Raw genomic sequence first — 18,221 nt, 5'->3', positions numbered from 1 at the left:
CCAAATGTCCTTGAACCTTCATTTTATGGCAGGATGAATGCCTGAGAAAGCTGGGAAAACACATGTAATGCTTGCAGCACTAGGTTATGCAGTTAACCCAGTGAAATATGGGGCTGGGATGGGGCAACACGCATTGCACTCAGTAGGAATTTTACATCTCAAGCCCTCCTTGAGCTAAAATCCTGCAGAGAAGGAGCTAGGCTTTTATAGGAACTTCTTTTTGCTTATTCCGCACTGAAACAAACAGCAGAGCCATATGAAGGCAAGTAGATATGGCCTAAAATAGTTGGCCCCGTCTCTGCCAGGCGGTTGCCTTTTTGGCAGCGCTAATTGCCACCCAAACCCTAAAAGTACACCGAGCTCCCGCAGGCGTCGGCTGAGCAGTGAGCTCTGCCTGGTTTCCTCTCACTTAATAAACTGAGACATGCGTTTAAGGACTCGGGAACAGCCTGTTTCACATTTCTCCCTGGATCTTGGATAACTCTTGGCTGCAGCCCTCATTAAAGCTATCGGTGCTGAGCACTCCACGGAGGCAGAGGTATTGTAATAACTCCGGGAAGTCCCAAATCTGTCCCTCAAGCTAGGCTAGTGTGTGCTTGCTGCAGCTCAGGGTGAACTGCAAGCATGGGTTATCGTGGCTCAGATCTTAAGTTTTGGGTTTGCAGATTAACCGGCGTGGCCTCATAGCTCTTCAGCTGGTGTTATCACCTCTGTTGGTGCTCCCTGTGGCAGGCTGAGCTGTGTCAGCTGAGATTTGATGGCACGGTGTGAAGCATTGCTTAAAAATGGGCAGGGGGCAGCGATGGGAGGATAGTGGTTGAAGGGGGGTATGTGTGAGGGTGTCTGGAAATAAAACAAGTGCCCCCTTCCACGGCCAGAAGCGCCTCTGAGTAGTGGCATGAGCCTCAGCACCGCTCTGTGCTCACACATCTAAAATCTATAGATGCATGCACCTTTAGGAGTTACCCGAGGTTCACTGAGCCAGTGACAAAGCAGTCTTAATCAAGGTTTAAATGTTTTGTTTTCCTTTGCCTTTGGTCGAGTGCCTCAAGCTGAGAGGTGGCACCCTGCTAAAGGCAGTAGCTTAATTGCTTTTGATGATGTGGTTAAGGGAGAGAGATGGAGAAAGCTGTAAGGAGGTGACCTAGACCACTGGGTGGCCCTCTTTTATGTTCTAAATTTGGGTTAAAAGAGTAAATAAATGGTTAAAAGAGAAACTCATTATGGATGATCAGAGGTATGGAATGGTTTCCACATCAGAAGTGGAAGGAGCAGGAACTCTTCAGCCTGGGGAGTTAGGAGTAGGGGTGAATGGTAGAATTTGGTGAAATTATGAATGGCTGAAGGGGATGGGTAGGAAGTGACTGTTCACCGCCTCTTGACATAGAAGTATTGCAGGGCATGAATTTAAATTGGTAAAAATCAGGTCCTGAACAAACTAAAGGATGGGACTCCTTCAAGCAGTGGGTTCTGGACCTGCCAGAGCAAGCTGTGGATACAAAAGTGAATGTGATTTCAAGGTAAACTGAAAAATTAAAGATCCGTTTGGGTTACAGGATAGAGACACATGATGTTCATAAGTTCCCCCGAAGGAAACTAGCCAAAAGCTGTGCAATTGCCAGGAACATACCGAATATGCTCACCCTATTCTGATTTTTTCCTTAGCACCATAAGGCCATGGTTGAGCCCATGGAACTGGGGTATGTGGACTGTTGATGCCAACATGTACAGCTGTTTTTAGGTGCTATTATTGGAGATTTTAAGTCAGACCACAAGTGAAGAAAGGGAAATTTTTCAAAGTGTCTGTCTGCCATGCTCTCTGTAGCTGACAGTGCTTGTAGGGGTAATTTAACCCTAGAGTCGTTGGATATCCCCAGTAGAAAGGGACCCACAGGGATCATCAAATCCAACTGGTCCAGCACAAGAGAATTAAAGTCAATCCCATAGATCAACACCGTCAATCCTTCATGAACCACGTCCCACTGAGGGAGAGGATAAGATGTTGGAAGAAGGTGACTCTGGAAAGATGTTGGAAGAAGGTGACCTGGAAAGTAGTCAGGACCATTAGAAATAACTATAACTATTTCCCTGTGTGTTGTAACTGCTCACACCTCTACCAGGAGCTTTCGAATGATGGTGGACTTTGTGAAAGTCCATTGCAGTGACATAAATCCCATTCTGGGTCCCAATTATATCTATATATAGTCTTTATAGAGCCTGGGTAACAGTCTAGCCTTTGCTCAGCAGGCTTGTTTCGGTAACCACACAGGCACTGGCTCTCATTAAGCCCAAGCTGGCTCTGTATTAATTACGACATGAGGCTCTATTTTGAAGACTTTTAGCCAAACCTCATTTGTTTTACAGTTTACAGACAGAAACACTCGACTGTGGGATAAAGGAAACAAAACAGGGGGGATCTGAGGCTACCTGGACCTGGCTTGCAGGGTGAGAAGGAAGGTGCTGGCTTCATCATGCTTGGGTGAAATCTCCTGACACTGCTTCGACACCTCCGAGCTGTTATTCTTACAAGGGGCAAGGATTCCTATAAAATTTCCTGCCTTGTGGGGAGAGTATATCAGCATGCTGATGGAGCGGGTGGTTGCTATCCCAGCTGGGGAAATATTTGGTATTATTGGGAAGGAAGAACGAGAGTGAAGATAGAGAAATGCTGTGTGAGATATAATATTGAAACATGGACTTGTGTTCTTGAATTTCCATGTTTCTGGCCATATTGTACCAGGATGGCGTGTCCCTAGCTTCTTCTCAAGCACTGATGCTTTTGGAAGGAGTGTCATTGAGGCATGGGGGACTGCCTTGCACAAGGGTCACTACAGGGTGTGGGCTGAGCACCTCCCTTCTAATAATTAAAGAAAATGTATTTTGCACTTCGACTGGTTATTCTGGTGCTGTAACTGGGAAGAGGGGAGACCTCAACATGTTTGCAGCGTTAAGAAGATCAAAGAAACTGCAGAAATTTAAGTATGCTATTGATGGGGGATTCACCTCACCCAGCGTTCACCCTATATGTTGTAAATGTCTCCATCTGAGCTGGCTGTCAGGGTCCTGCTAAGGGAAGCTTAGGGAAGAAAATTTCACTGCAATCACCAATTTTCCCCAAATCTTTCGGTGTCTCCTCTTGTTGCTTTATCTCCATCTGTGTGAGTGGCCTGTGGACGTGGTTGGGGTCTTGCTCTGGGAACACAGATGGGAATTCTCTCACCAAAGACGTGCAGGAGAACCCGAGGGAGAGAAGGGAGAGGAGGAGGAGCAGCACAAACACAGATGTAGGTAGGAAGCCCTTTGTGACCAAGCATATTTGGACAGGTAATTTACCCTGTCACGCAGGGGGACATTGACCCCCAGTTTAATTATTGTGTCATTTGTCCTTGACAGCTACTGCTGCTTCCAATTAACTCTCCTTAATTAAAGCCTCCAGTTTTCCAAGTGTGTAAGCATGGATTTACTGGGAAGAGTGCTGCAATGAAGACGAAGAGCTTGGGGGTGTCTGATGAGAAATGACATTGCCTGTCCCAGCGGGGCTGGCAAGTTATTTACTCATCACGCCGGAGTGGCAGGCTGGAATCAAACTCAGATCCTCGCCTCTATCCCCACAGGAGCATCTCCTCTCCCACTGCTTGTGCAGACATCCACATGCACAATATCCTATTTCTTACCAGTCTAAGCCCTGCTTCAGCTCCTTGAGCTTTTCTTTTCTCCATGTCCCTGCTTTTTGCTGAGTTTGCAGGTCTGTTGGTTGAGGCACAGGAGTTGGAACAACCCAGAGGAACTCAAGGTCCCTTTGTCCATAATTCAGGCCAAATTAAAATTGGCATCTTGGCACGCCCCACAGGTGACCAAATATCCTCAATAAATCTGTTAAGGATGCAGAATCTGGACCCACCAGTGGTCTCTTAGGTGTTTTTGTTTTTGTTTTTTTTTTTGTCTTGCTCTATTTAATAAACTGTGTTATCATGAATAATCTGTTCAAGGCTTTGAAATCAAATAAGCTCCTCTCTTAATCTTGCAGCAGTTTCTCAGGGCTGAGTCTTGAAAGATAGCAGCATTCACCAAACCCACATAGCTTGACAGTCACTGCTCAGTGTTTTGGAAATGTATCTTTTGACTGTTGGGAAGGAAATTGGCTACTTAAGATGCCTTTTTGTACATTTAAATTAACTTAGTCCATCAGACTGAATAACTCCCGCTGCTGTATTAACATCCAATTATAACAGCAGAGATTGAGCAATGATTCACGTTTTGACCAGAATGTTGGCAGTTTAAGGAGGAAAAAAAAAAAAGTAATGTATATTGAAATTAAAAAAAAAGTCAAAAATGGGAGCCAGAAAATTATGACTGAGCACATAGCAGGAGCTTTTGTGAATATATAATGGCAGAAGTGGGAGCCAAATTTCTAACAGGATTAACTGTTACTGTCTATCAGATCCAAAACCTCAATCACGTTGTTTTAGATGACTTTCTGAAACTCATTCATGCTGGGAATAGAGGGTGAAAGTAAGGCTGGGAGCTGCAAAAGCTGCTGTTTGGAATTTGAGCCGGATCAGAGGTGAGGATGGCCCTGGTGTTGTGTGAAAAGCCTCCGAGCCATATCTAGCAGGTGAGCTGTACGCTGTACGGCAGTTTGCAGGTTTGCCAGATTTTTTGGGGATGTCCTTGGGAGCCAGAAACGCGCGCACGATTTCTTTGGGGACTTGTGAATGAATGTGTTGACGAAGTGAAATATCCCTTCAGACCCTGCTGCAGCGAAGGCAGCTGGACGTGCTCGCTGCTTTCCTGCTGCCCTTGAGAAGGACATCAGCTTCATTTACCACTTGTCTGACCCTTCCTCTGGGATCGCATCTCACTGCAGATAGCTGCAAGGAGGGGACAGTTTAGATGCTCCCCAGCGTGCTATGGACAAAGCCTTGGAAGCACAGCAGCTCCTAGATGTCCACCAGCTGTGTGAACAGGGATCGTCAGGAGCTTTATCTTAATTTCTTCATGTTCCAAAGAGCCCAAAGTCTAAATAGTTTGTACTTAATAACTTAGTATTCGATAATTAGCTAACACCCACTCTTCCTGCATGAGCTTGCTCAGATGCCTTAGACCCACATCTGCAACGCATTTAGGTAACACCTACTTCAGCTGCATGAGACCTCACTTTCAGCTGTGGCTCTCGTGGATAAAACAGGGATATGTGCCACATCTCTGTGGGCTGTAAGCCCTTGGAGCAACAGCAGCCTCTTCTTACATCCGTATTTTGCTCTAGCAATGTGAGGCCAAATGATCAGTTAAGCTGTGACCACTGTAGGAATGCAAATGGCTCTAACCTGGCTCATCGTGCCCCAAAATGAAGGGCGTTTTGCTTTCGTTAATCCTCCGTCTGCTGAGAGCTGGTTATATTTGCTGCAAAATGTTGAATCAAATTTCTACCCTGATGAAAGATCGGAGGTAGGGAGCCCCCCTGAGGGTAAGAAATCACCTTGAGAAGTTTGTTGGGCTTTCTAAGGGTGGGAAATGAGTGGAGGGAGTAATCACCGTCTGGTTTACAATGGAGATTTCAGCCTTCAGTGCTGTCTGGTCCCTTCATCATTATGAATAATGGCAAAGAACTGCAATGGGGAGGTAGCACGGACTTTTCTTTTTCAGATATTTTAGGGGCAGCATAAAAAGCTGACTGCTCTCGGGAGGCATGGTCAGTTCTCAAAACTTTCAGCTTGGAAAGCTGAGCTGAATTAATTACAGCTTATGTTCCAAAGGAAAATAAGACCTCTGATGTGCCTTATTTGCTTGATGTTCTTTTTCCTTTCAGCTGACGACCCTTAGGTGGCTTTCCTTTCAGTTGCAGCTCCTTTTGTTTTTTTGTAGTTTCTTCCTTTATTAATTAGAAGGTCTGACACTTCCAGCCCAAGACATTTATCAGCGTGGTACAATTTTAATTAATCTCACAATAAAGCTACTTGAGGTGAACTTAGAAAAGGTCTCATATAGCAGGAATAACACGCAGAAATGTGGATGGTGACACAGGGCACTTACTACACTGGCTTGACAAGATTTGGGATGTGGCTGGGTGTAAGCTCACACTGCATCGCTGTGCTCTCTGGTACATAAACAGAAGCAAGATGTGTTCCTGCACAACCTACTAACTATATCCTATCGAAAAAGAATACACTAAATACACTGAAAAGAAAACATTCCTGCAAAGATGGAGATCTGGGCTCCCAGTAGGTTCCTCCTGCCTCCAAGAGGAACTTAGATATCCTTTGATGACTAATTAAATAATAACAATAATAAAACCTACAGAGACAGATTTTAACTTTTCTCTTTTTTTGTAGCAATTTGCAAAGAAATTGCAAATTTCAGTCCTCCAGGACTTCTTTATTGTTCACATGTCATAGTCGCAAGTGGGTTTTGACTCAGAATATTCAAACCTGACATCATTACATTCTAGAACAGTGCCTGTTCTGAACTTATTAACCAAAGCTCATTTTTCTAAGGCAGATGTAAACTAGCTCAGAAGCTCAGGTTCAGAAATATTATTTACAGCTAATACGGATAAACCCAGCAGTACCATATGTTAGAGTGGGGGTAGTTTGGATAGGAACTCTGTAGTCATTACCAACTGTGTTCACAATTTTCTAATTAAAAGGTGGAGATTACACAATTGATTGTATCTGGATTAAGGAAGGGCAGATTTACAGCCTTCTAAAATGGAATTATCTGCTTCCTCTTCAAGTACTCTGATGTTCGCAGGGCAGATATGTTCAACTGGATGTGATCAAGGAAAAATAATTCACAAGACATTTTTCCTGGGTGGAAATAAGGGAAAAAAATAGGAAAAGACCTACATAAAAATAATATGATCTCCCCCCCCTTGTTACGTTCTTGTCAAAGCTGTAAGCATTTTTGAAAGCTGGACTGCAATATAAGACAGACTTTGGGGTTCAATATAAGTCTAATTGGGCGAAATCCTGGTGCACACAAAAGTTTATATTTGATGAAGTGCTGATTCCTTCTTGACATGAAGTCTTGACCTAAAGGGAGATGGAACAATTGCATTCACGGCCAAGTCATCTTGCCTTTGAAACTTCTTGATACTTGGAGGAGTTGGAATGAGTCGATACCTGTTCTGATTTTCCCATTTTCATTGCTGTGGTCTGTTTTGATTATGTTCTTATGCTCATGGCTGTAGATTCAATTTGAGAAGGGTGTTTTGGTAGGTTTTACTTGACATTCTCCCTTTGTCCTTAAAAGCTTTCAGCATCCACAGTTGATTTCTTTGGGTGACTTGACATAGGCAGTGGTGCGGTGGTAAATAAAACCCATCGTATTTCTGTCTCAAGTTTGCTACAGCTATTGCCACCTGCTAGAAGTAAAAATACAGATTTTCAGCATTTGCACATAGACTATCTACTACCACGTGGGGTGTCTGTGTAGTGGTTAGGAAGCCAATTTCTGATACAAACAGACAAGGTCTTCATAAATAGATGGAATTTTGCTCGCGATTCCTTTTTCTTCCTTTCCCTTACCCCCCTCGTATATATAGAGAGAGCCTGTTCTTGTTTTGTTTGCAGATACAATCAGAATGAATTTTAATCTTCACTTTACAGTTCGAATTCTCTTGAATGAGTAAAAAAAATTGTCACCCGGATCCAGGTGTATTCCCTTGTCATCTGTCACGAGTAACTGTTCTGCAGTTTATAGTTGGCAGTTCTCAGCGGTGTTTCATCAGGATAATACCACACTATATCATCTGAAGGAATAAACTCTCCCCGCTGACACGAGCCAGGATGAAGGCACTGGCAATTGACTGTGTATTATGGGAGCTCTCTGAGGCTTATTCAATGGAAAAGAGGCTATCAGGTCACTGGGCCCAAATTGTGTGTTTGGCTTCAGAAGAAGTAAGGGGCTTAGGAAACCAAATAGGAATCAAAAAGCTCTGGTCCATTAGAGGGGAGGTCAGGCTCTTCTGTCTTTGAAATCTCCAACTGAAATGCTTTAATTAAGAAGAAAGAAAGAAAAAAAAAATAAAGAACAAGGCAAAATGCATTATTTTGGCAGTGGGTGGGTGTTTCAGGTCTGCGTCTGACTCTGCAAAGTCAGGGTGACAGCAAGCTCATTCCCTGACACCAGGACAAGAGGACAAGGAGGGTTGGCACCTCTGCCAAGCCATTCTGGTCATTGCAGATCCCCACAAAAAGCCTGACAGGTTTTTGTCCCTTCTCCTTGCAGCTCACCCGGGTGCCCGTGGAGTCGTGCAGCCAGTATGAGACCTGCAGCGAGTGCCTGGGCTCGGGAGACCCCCACTGTGGATGGTGTGTGCTTCACAACACGTAAGTACCTGCTGTGATAACGCCTGGCAGAGTCCAAAAATGTCTCTTAGGTGAGCCTAGGAGTCATGCAGGCAGCTCCAGCAAGGTTTCTAGGGCTTGCTGGGGTGACTTTGTTTAACCAAGAGGCGTTTTTTTGGCTGAAAATGAAAGAGGAGGGTGATAGAAGAGACTGGTCTCCTTAACCACCAGATCCATATTCTGCTGGCTGCAGGAGGAATACCTGTTGCCCTGATGTGCTTTGAAAAAAAAAAAACCTCCAGCAGCTCCCTCTGGGTGCCAAAGACCTTCTCATTTCCAATGATTATGGAAGTTTGACCCTAGATAACAGCCAGATTCAGAGACTTGTCTCAACACCTTCAATTTTCCACTGCAAGCCTGAACCTCTCCTCTCTCACATTTGTCATGATCCCTATTGGTCTTGGAGGGGAATCAGGTCCCTGTAAGCACCCAAGGATCCAATCCAAGTTAGATTTCAGGGGGATGTTCTAGCCTGCAACCTCACTGTGGGACAAAGCTGACCCTGAAATTGAGCATTTGTCTTCTGTGGGTCATCTCAGCTGGGCTGGCACTGCTTGTTTGGCTTACCCAGCTGTGATTTCGAGCAGTTGTCTGTATCCACATCCCTGGGCTTCTGTTGAACAGACCAAGAAAGGACCTGGTTTCACCATTTCCCTGCTGTACAGCACTCCCTTGCAAGGAGCACCACATCCAAGTGTCCCCAGGACTGGGAGATTTGCTCGTTGGCTTTGTTTTCTGCAGGCTTTTTTTTAATGATGCTGTTGATCTCCAAGTCCCTTCTCGGCAGCCTTCCCTGCCAGTGATCTCCTGCTGCAGGGAGCCCTCTGCCAGAGCCGTGGAGAGGGAGGTGTCAGCTTGGCTGAGCTCCTGGACATGAGTGGCAGGGCGGCCTCGTTTACCAAGAACCTCTCAGCAGAGACAGTGGCTGGAAAGGGCGTTGGATCTGTCTCACCACACGGCTCCAGCCCAGCGTGGCTCTGCAGGGTGCTGTCACTTCAAGTCTCGGCGCCCTTGGCAGTGACGGGTGGTTATTCTGCTGGACCCTGCTACTTCAGCGCAGTACTCTGCGCTGGTGCGGCCTCACCTCGAGTACTGTGTGCAGTTCTGGGCACCACAGTATAAAAAGGACATGAAACTGTTGGAAAGTGTCCAGAGGAGGGCTACGAAGATGGTGAAAGGCCTTGAGGGGAAGACGTACGAGGAACGGCTGAGGTCACTGGGCCTGTTCAGCCTGGAGAAGAGGAGGCTGAGGGGAGACCTCATCGCAGTCTACAACTTCCTCGTAAGGGGTTGTCAAGAGGCAGGAGACCTTTTCTCCATTAACACTAGTGACAGGACCCGCGGGAACGGGGTTAAGCTGAGGCAGGGGAAATTTAGGCTGGACGTCAGGAGGGGGTTCTTCACAGAGAGGGTGGTTGCACACTGGAACAGGCTCCCCAGGGAAGTGGTCACTGCACCGAGCCTGTCTGAATTTAAGAAGAGATTGGACTGTGAACTTAGGCACATGGTCTGAACTTTTGGGTAGACCTGTGCGGTGTCAAGAGTTGGACTTGATGATCCTTAAGGGTCCCTTCCAACTCAGGATATTCTATGATTCTATGATTCTATGATTCAGTTGTGTCTTCTCCTCCCCGAACCCTTCCTGCTGCATTGCAAAGTCTACCTGTGGAGACAGAGATCCAGTTGGATACCCTCTTTGCTACCCCTCCTTTCTGGAACAGGAACCCGTACCATATCCCAACCTTCTGCAGAAGCTCTTTAGCCTGTATAGCCCTCAACCAAAGCCATGTCAGTCTGCTTAATTTAAGATCAAACCTAGATGTCCTGAATCAAAACTTGACTCTGGCTTTGGAATAATTCAAAAGATCCTTGGCAAACCAGTCCTGAATTGTGGTCTTCTAAGTACGAACCCATGCAGCTTTCACCCATATAGCCCTGCTCGCCTGAGGATGTGTTTATTTGAAATACAGCTCTGTAACATGTTTCTGTCTCATCTTAGCTTGCATCCATCCTGTAGAGCACTGCGTGTTTTGCTGTCAATAGAGGGGAAGCACAGCGTGGATGCAGGCATGAATTTGGGCATTGATTGCACTGGAGTAATGCTAGATATTTCATCTCCTGCTGGCCAGGGTCACTGGCAACAAGCAATCAATACACCCAGCAATAAATCCCCTAAAGGAGAGGAAAGGGGCAGAGACAACTGCAGATTGCCCAGCAGCTCAGCCTAAAAGAGTGACAGAAATGTGGCTGGTGACAAGTGAGGGTGGCAACCCGAGACCATTAGACCAAGAGACCCACATGCAAATTTGGTCCTTCAAGCTGAAATTTGACAGCAGGGTCCCCACATCCTCCTCCCTCTGGTCACTTAACCTTTGTTTCCTGATCTGTAAAATAGAGTGTGGCACGGGTTTTTGGTGCAGCCTCATGTGTTCCTCTCTGGGCCTCAGTTTCTTCATCCTTCCAGCCCTGGAAGCAGAGGAGGATGCAATTCAGCAGTGATTGGCCATGCAGGATATTCAGGGTAATAGTACCATAATACCAAGGCCATTATTAACTTTTTTTGTACATCAGAACCCCAGCCATTTCCTCAAATGTGATGCATTGTCAGCAACTGTACAAGGATTTCTGGGGAAATCTGCCATAAATATTTCCCCTTGGAAGGTGATGACCCTTTTCTTTTCCCTCCCAGGAAGAATTTCAGGGCATGGCTGAATCCAGCCACGCTGATGTAGGAGCTGGTTTTTGGCAGGGTTGGAGGAGGCAGATGGGCTGTCCAAGTCCTGGGGTAAAGCAGGACTGGAAACCAGACCTGTAGTCAAAGCCATCCCTTTCCCACACCCTTCTCTCCCAGTACAAACCACCACTGGAGCACTGGGAAATGAGCGAAAGCTGTAGGATGGGTGCAGCTTCTCTTTTTTCTCTCTCATATGGGCCACGCTTACTTTGGGGTTCACACTTCGGGGGCTGCTCCCCAGACCCTGATTTCCAAGCACATGGGGGGGCCTGGGGACGCCTGGGGACAGCTCCTCACCCAGCATCTCACGGCGGAGCGGGGCTGTCTGCGCGCAGGGCGGCGTGCCAGGGCTGGGGAATCGATTTCCACGGCTCCTCTGTCCTAACCTTACACCGAGAAACTCGAGTCTGCTGAGAGAGAAAGAGGCAGACAGACCCACAGACGGCTTCAGGAGAAAAGAGGGGGGAGGACATTGATTGCCTTCTGCCCCGAGACGAGGAGAGCCAATATAGAGCAGGTCACCGGAGCTCTTCGTTGCCGTATCTCCAGTCCCCATCTTGTCCCTCCCTCCCCTTCCCTACTGTAGCTCAGCTCCCCTCCTGGGCTCAGTTCGGGGTTCTTTAGGCGGCAATGAATCATTTAGGTGGTGCAAATTGAAATCGTGGCGCTCGGATCTGCAGGGGAGGGCGAGGGGCCGGGGTGGGAGCTGGGGGGAGCGGTGGGGGAACGAGGCTGAAAAGCGAGTCGCTGGCACCGAGGCACATGGTGCCTGCTCGCAAGGTCACAGCAATGTCACCAGCCCAAACGGGGGGCTGCAGAGAGAGACAAGAGCAAAGCAAAGTCTTCTCTAAGCCTGGAATAAATCACAGCTTCCTCGTGTCGTGCTGGGTGCAGCTGTGCCCGAAGATGCCATCCAATATCTGATCCAATATCTGCCCCCTGTGAGTTTCTTGTGTCTCCATCCCTATTTAAACCTCTGCCCTCCTTTGACTCTTTCCCCTATAGCATGGAGAAGGACAGAGAGTGGGGAAGCTCTTTGCCCCCAGGATGAGAAAAATCTCCTCCTGGAAACTTCATTATCCCTGCCTGACCCACCACCAGCTCCAGAGAAGATGTGCAAGCTCCAGTCCACATGCACGTGGTGACCACACACCTTTTCAGCCCTGCATGATTCCTCCGGGTTGTCTTTAAAACCCCAGCTGCCCCCCAAAAAATGGATATTTGGGACAGAAGAGCAGCAGCATCCCCAGAGGGAGAAGTAACATATATAAAACTTTCATGAAAGTAACATATATAAAACTTTTATAAAAAGTTTTAACTGTTTGTTAACTGTCCCTCCTTCTGTTCTGGGATCTGCCCCTGCTGCTATGGGGGCTCCTTGGCCAGCAGATCATTAGCTGCAAACTGAGAGAAAAATGGTCCCAATTTCAGGGAGGGTTTATGATGTTGTGCAAAAAAATTTTGTTTTATCTTGAAGAGGAATAATTATTTTTTTAATAAGAAATGTTCTAGAAAGCCATTTTAGAAGGGGCTGATACAGCTTAGTATTTGGAGAATGATTCGTTAAGACCTCAGCCATTCTTATTTTGGAATTTTATTCCAGGTTTTAGTAAAATGGTTAAAAATTCAGAATAAAGAGAACCCAAGAACTCCACTGAGGGACCTGAGCTGGCTCCATCGGTTTTACCCCCCAGCTTCAGGGTGTTTTTCAGGAGACCCCCTGCTCCTAAACTATGGGAATAGGATGCAGGAACCTCCTGTAGCTGTCGTCACCCCATGAAAGAAGGGATGACAGAGGGCCCTAATACACGGGCTGTGCCAGCCACTTTCCTGGATCCCGTTGGTGAGCTCTGGGTTGGCTGAGGGATGACCAAAACCCATTAAGCTGAGCTGACCACAATTTAACAGGATAACTGCAGCAAAGGGGACGGAATTCATGAGACACCAGAGAAGCCAGATGAGGGTTTTTTGGATTCCCCAAAAAAAGGAGAACCACATTTAGAAGGGCTTTATGCTGTCACCTGGCAACCCTGGTGTCCGGCCACTTGCCCTCCACATCCCCTGTTGTCCTACGTCGTAGCTGCAGGATGCTTCTGTACCCAGAAATTATAATTACAATGGGTATGGAAGAAAATGGCACTTAAACAAGTTGTTTTCTAGGGAATGAGAGATCGGCACAGAGGAGGAGGGAGGTTTGTAATCCCTCCTCAGACTCGCTGCCAGACTCGGGGGGGAAAAAAAAAAGAAAAAATAAGTGTTACAAAGTGCAGCTCCCACTGTCTTGTCTCAGCGGGTAACCCGATGCAATGCTGCTTGCAGAGGCTCATTGATCGTCCCTGGCTTTAACTTTCTTGGTCAAAGTCTTCTGAATCACTAGAGAGTCTCAGGTAACCCAAGCTGCCTACAGATGCTGCAATAAGACCTTTTCTTGAAGGGTCTTTTTCTTGCTTGACTTTCTGCCGTCTGAAAGACTGTGCCTGTCTTTCAGGCTGAGGTTGTTTTTTTGTTTTTTCTTTTTCCCCTTCACCTCCTCTTTTTTTCCTTCCCAGCCTTTCCCTCCACTTCTGCAGGGGAGGGAGGATGTCTCAAATGCTGCCTGAGGAAGCTGGGAAGGGCAGCACGGATAGGACCCAACAAGGCAGAAGGGTGGAATATCTCACCCAGTGCCAACAAATGCTAACAAATAATGAGGAAAATATGATTTTCTGATTCCTGCAGAAGCTAGTGACCCTATAGACCTTCAGCTTCCACTGTAAGGAACCAGGGCCTCAGCCATGCTCTTCGTGCTGTTTTGTGCCAAGGTGCAAGCTAGAGTCCTTTCAGAAAGGACAATTTTTAAGCATTTTGCATTTGTCTAGCACAATCAGTAAATCCTGGCAATTATGGCTGAGACCTTTGCTTATAATAAAAGCTTTCCATGTCCTTTCCCATCTCAGCATCATCTTGTCCTAGGCCAACCCTAAGTGTCTTCAGAGACATGGGAGACAAAGGTACACACCAATTGTCCCAGTCTTCCTGAAAATTTGCTCAGTCACGTGAAGAACAAATGGATTTCAACTCAAATCCTGCATTGCCTTGGCAACTTGTAGCCAGCTGGGCTGATCCTCCCCATCTGAGGGATGCTTAGAGCTGTTGCAGTCGCTGTGTGCACTACCCCTGTGTGTCCGAGATACCTGGGGGACATTTCTCACTGGGATGGGAGAGAACCTGGCACCTCTTGTTAACACATGATGGGGAGAAATAATTGCAGGAAATGTGAAATATTTCATTTTGTTTCAGTCTCCAATCAGTCCATTGGAAGTGTCAGCAGAGGTGCAAGGAGTCCAAGTATCCATCAGTGGTGGCAAAGGCAGGAGGGACCCAGCTGTCAGGGTGCCTGGTCTCCAAACGGGGCTTGGTTTGGCCCTTCCCCGCTCACAGCCAGAGCTCAGACAGCAGCACCCACGGCCTGTGAGCCTCTCCACCTGACAGCAGGGGAAAGTGGAGTCATCTTCCCCCAATTGGCCTTGTCACCGAGTGATTCCCACTCCTTCCCAGCTAGTTATCGAAACCGGAGACGGCATTTCAGCCCCTGCGCCGAGGGGAGCGCACGGCAGGGGGGCTCCGGGGAGGGACAGCGACCCATTAAGCTTTCTGCATCGAGCCCGGGTAATCTTTAATCTGTCTGCTGTGCTATAGCTAAAAGTACCCATCTTTTCACACCTGGGCATTGCCTGTCCTTTATTGCGGAAGAAATAGCCCCGAATGTGACAGCTCTGCAATGGCCCTTTGAAATGAGATCAGGGCTCTTAGTCCGGAGAGCAAGACGAAATCCTGGGGATGGGGAGCAAGCCTATTGATGGTGATAAGTCCCCCAGGGGAACAGCAGCTCCTGGGAATCCCATTTCACCACAGATGGGTGATGAACAAACCAAACCATCCCTGTACCTTTGTGCAGATCAACCAGACCCGGCGACCTAACCCATCTCTGTGCTTGCAATCCCTGTATCCAGCAGGGCAGGTGTCCTTCCATCCCTGAGGTGCCATCATGTGCCTTTTGGGAGCACTTTGGATGCTCTGGTCTACAAAGCAGAGCCGTGCCCTTCACAGGTTGATTATCTCAGTGGCCGTGCATGCCTCAGGCAACTCAAGGCCAGCACTGGGCAGTGCGGACTGCAAGACGCAGGCGTGTGGTAAATGTGTTTTGATAACAACCTTCCTCCTTGATTAGCTTATTTTGCTAGAGGGCAGCAGGGAGGGGTGGGAAGATAATTAGTTTGTGCACCCGGGTTCCAGCAGAAGCTTTCTGCCCTGTGAGTTAGGTGCCCTACTTGGGATTTGGCTGCACCACAGAAATATTAGTGCTTGGGTTCGGCACTGCAGAAAATTCAACCTTTGCACAGAGAGATCTCTCAGGTTTCTTCTTCTCTGGTATGAAATGCAGCCACACGGTCTGCCAGGGGCTAGGAGGGACGTCTCACGTGCCAGGACAAGCAATGAGAAAGAGATAAGGAATAAGCAACGTAAGGACTTAAGCCGGGTGCCTAAACACAGGTGTATGGAGAACACACAAGCAGACTTTAAAATATAGCTGGTTGTATTTACACGAGCAACTTGATTCAGTCACTCATCCATGCTGTCTGCTGCAACTGGAATAACCCAGGGTGCCTGAGATATTCACCTATGGCTGGCAAATACCCTGCTGGAGATCCACCCATTTCCTCTGGTGGATACGATGGAGACCAACTGGAGTCTTGAGGACATCTCAAGGGACATTAGACCCTTGTGAGTGGGCAGCAAAACAGAGCCAAATCCCAGCTCAGTGTCATCTCCTCGTGTATTCTGAACACGGCCAGGAGACGTGGGTCTGGGTTTTGCCACCTGAACCAGTCCTCCCATGAATTTTAAATTCCTCCAGGGTCCTAATTTGCAATACAGCAGGGCTAGGGCTTCCCACTAGGTTGTGCCATGCTCTGGCGTGGACTTGGTGAGTGATGTGGTGTATGTCTGGCTTGAGAAACTCAGTCTGTTCATAGGGAATTGCTTTTTCTTGCTGTCCGATGCTCCCTGGTGCCTCTGCAGCCCGTGATCTGCCAATGAGGGAAAATGGCACAGCCAAATGAGTTGTCCCCAGGGTGGGCCATGTCTGCCTTCCACCGCTTCTTCTGTGACATTTCATCAGCCTTGACCTGTGACAGGTCTCAGAAGGAAACAGGGTGGAGGGAGGCAGGCGTCGGGAAGTTCTCCTTGCTGAAGAAAAGGACAGAAAACTTTTAAAATATCTCTTTATCTGGACTTACGTTCTCCATGAGTCTGCGCACAAACACTCCTGCTCAAAAATGCTCTCCATCATCTGTTGCACACTCCCACATTCAGAGACCTGCCACCAAATTTCCTCTTTCTCTCCTACTGGCATACATGTCCCCAGCCCCTAATTTTCCCCGTTTCTCCTACACCCCTCTGCACTCATTCTGGCAAGCAGAAATGAGATTTTACCACACCGTGGTCCTAGAAATGGAAGCCAGTTGTGTGAGGCTGAAGGTGAGAATCTCATCTTGCCTTTGGTGTTTTGTTTAGGTGGGAAGATTTTCCACATCATTTTGATGTGAATGATGTGTTCATTCACATCAAAATGTCTTGCATGTGGACCTTGCCACTCCTCCTCGTAGCTGTGGGTGACACCGTGCTGCAGATCTCTGCGGGGCTCAGCAGCACAGGTCAGCCACCGAGAAGAGCAGGGGAGAAAAACACATTGACATGGCTGTGGTTGTGTGACAGATCTGGAAATGGAACAACATTTCTTGCCTTTCGTTCCAATGCCTGGGAGATTGGACCAAATTAATTTCTTCCAGAGGAAATGGAAACAAAACCCTGACACAGGCTCAACCCTGATGCAGAGCTGGACAATGTGACTGGGTGCAGGGAGCCAGGAGATTCAAAGCAAACATATTTTCCTCCCATCCATCTTCATTTCACACTGAGGAATCATAGAATAACAGAATCACAGAATGGTTTGGGTTGGAAGAGACCTTAAAAATCATCTAATTCCAACCTCCCACCAGACCACATTGCCCAAAGCCCCATCCAGCCTGGCCTTGAACCTCCCAGGGATGGGATATCCACAGCTTCTGTGGGCAGGAACAGACACACGGGCTGTGAATTTCCTCTGCAACTGGCCGTGGGCTTCTCTACATGCAGAAGGAACATGGGGCATCTCCTCTGGGTAGGTCCTGTAATGCAGCTTGCACCAACCCCTAGTAATGAAGAAGAGGGCAGGTTTCTGCTTTTTTTTCCCCACTGATTGCTTTCCTGATTAGGGAATTGTATCAGATACCTCGCATGATTTTGAACCAGTTGCTTAGGAGGGGGTTTCTTTCTCCTCCTGCTAGGTTTCTTGCATTTTATGAGCTCATTCTCTGTAACCCACAGGCGTTTATGGGAGTGGGGTGAGCAGCCTTCTGGAAGTGCTGGTTTCTCTCACTGGCTGTTAGGAAAACCTAAATAACCACATAAAAAAGCCTCGTTTTTAACGACTCATCCTTAATTTCCATGTGCCTGGGCATCTCATCTGTAAGAGAGGAATAGGAGCTGTTTTTGCCCTTGCAGGAGGCTTTAAAGCACCTTGGCTATGAATGCAGTTTGCAGAAGTCCTGCAGGGAGCTGGACTTGGTGACGGCAGACTCCCAGCTGGGGCTGGCTATCAAGCACGACCGTATTAATTTTATCTCACAAGTGGACGAGTAAATTTGTGGTTTGTTTAATTAAAGCAGAAAGGAGCAGCAGCAGACGTGCCCAGGTGCTTCAACCATCGAACCTGCCCAAATCACCCCGTGCCCTTGCCTGGCTGTTAGAGCAGAGGTGTCACAAGAAGGGTTAAGGCAGGACAGAGAAGGATGGAGTAAAACCCTGCTTCTCCATCCCATATCTCGTTCCCGATGCCCTCTGCCCCTCTCACCCCAGGCAGAAGAGGAGATCTACATTTTAATTGAGACGCACGAAGAAAATAATCGCAATCTAGCTCACCCATGCCTGGGAGGCTTCTCCCTTGTTAGCTCAGCGCAGATGCTGAGCGCAGGTCTGGAGGCTGGAGGGTGTTTGTTATGTGGCTGATTCTCTCCTTATTTCAGCCCTGCTCCATTCCAGGGTCCGGGGAGGAGGGC

At 47.5% G+C, this 18,221-nt stretch overlaps 1 protein-coding gene across 1 annotated transcript in view; it reads left to right on the top strand.

The window, feature by feature from the left end:
• Positions 1 to 18,221, top strand: part of PLXNA4 (plexin A4) — a gene marked incomplete at its 5' end in the record, with an annotated part of 374,119 nt that overhangs the window by 225,417 nt on the left and 130,481 nt on the right. The window contains one exon of the mRNA XM_082765856.1: positions 8,230 to 8,330. Coding sequence (XP_082621982.1) covers positions 8,230 to 8,330 — 101 coding nt within the window. The remainder of the gene's footprint in view (positions 1 to 8,229; positions 8,331 to 18,221) is intronic.

This window comes from Aythya marila (assembly GCF_965140915.1).
Source record: "Aythya marila genome assembly, chromosome: 1".
NCBI classification, from domain to species: domain Eukaryota; kingdom Metazoa; phylum Chordata; class Aves; order Anseriformes; family Anatidae; genus Aythya; species Aythya marila.
This window is presented reverse-complemented; position numbering and strand designations above follow the sequence as displayed.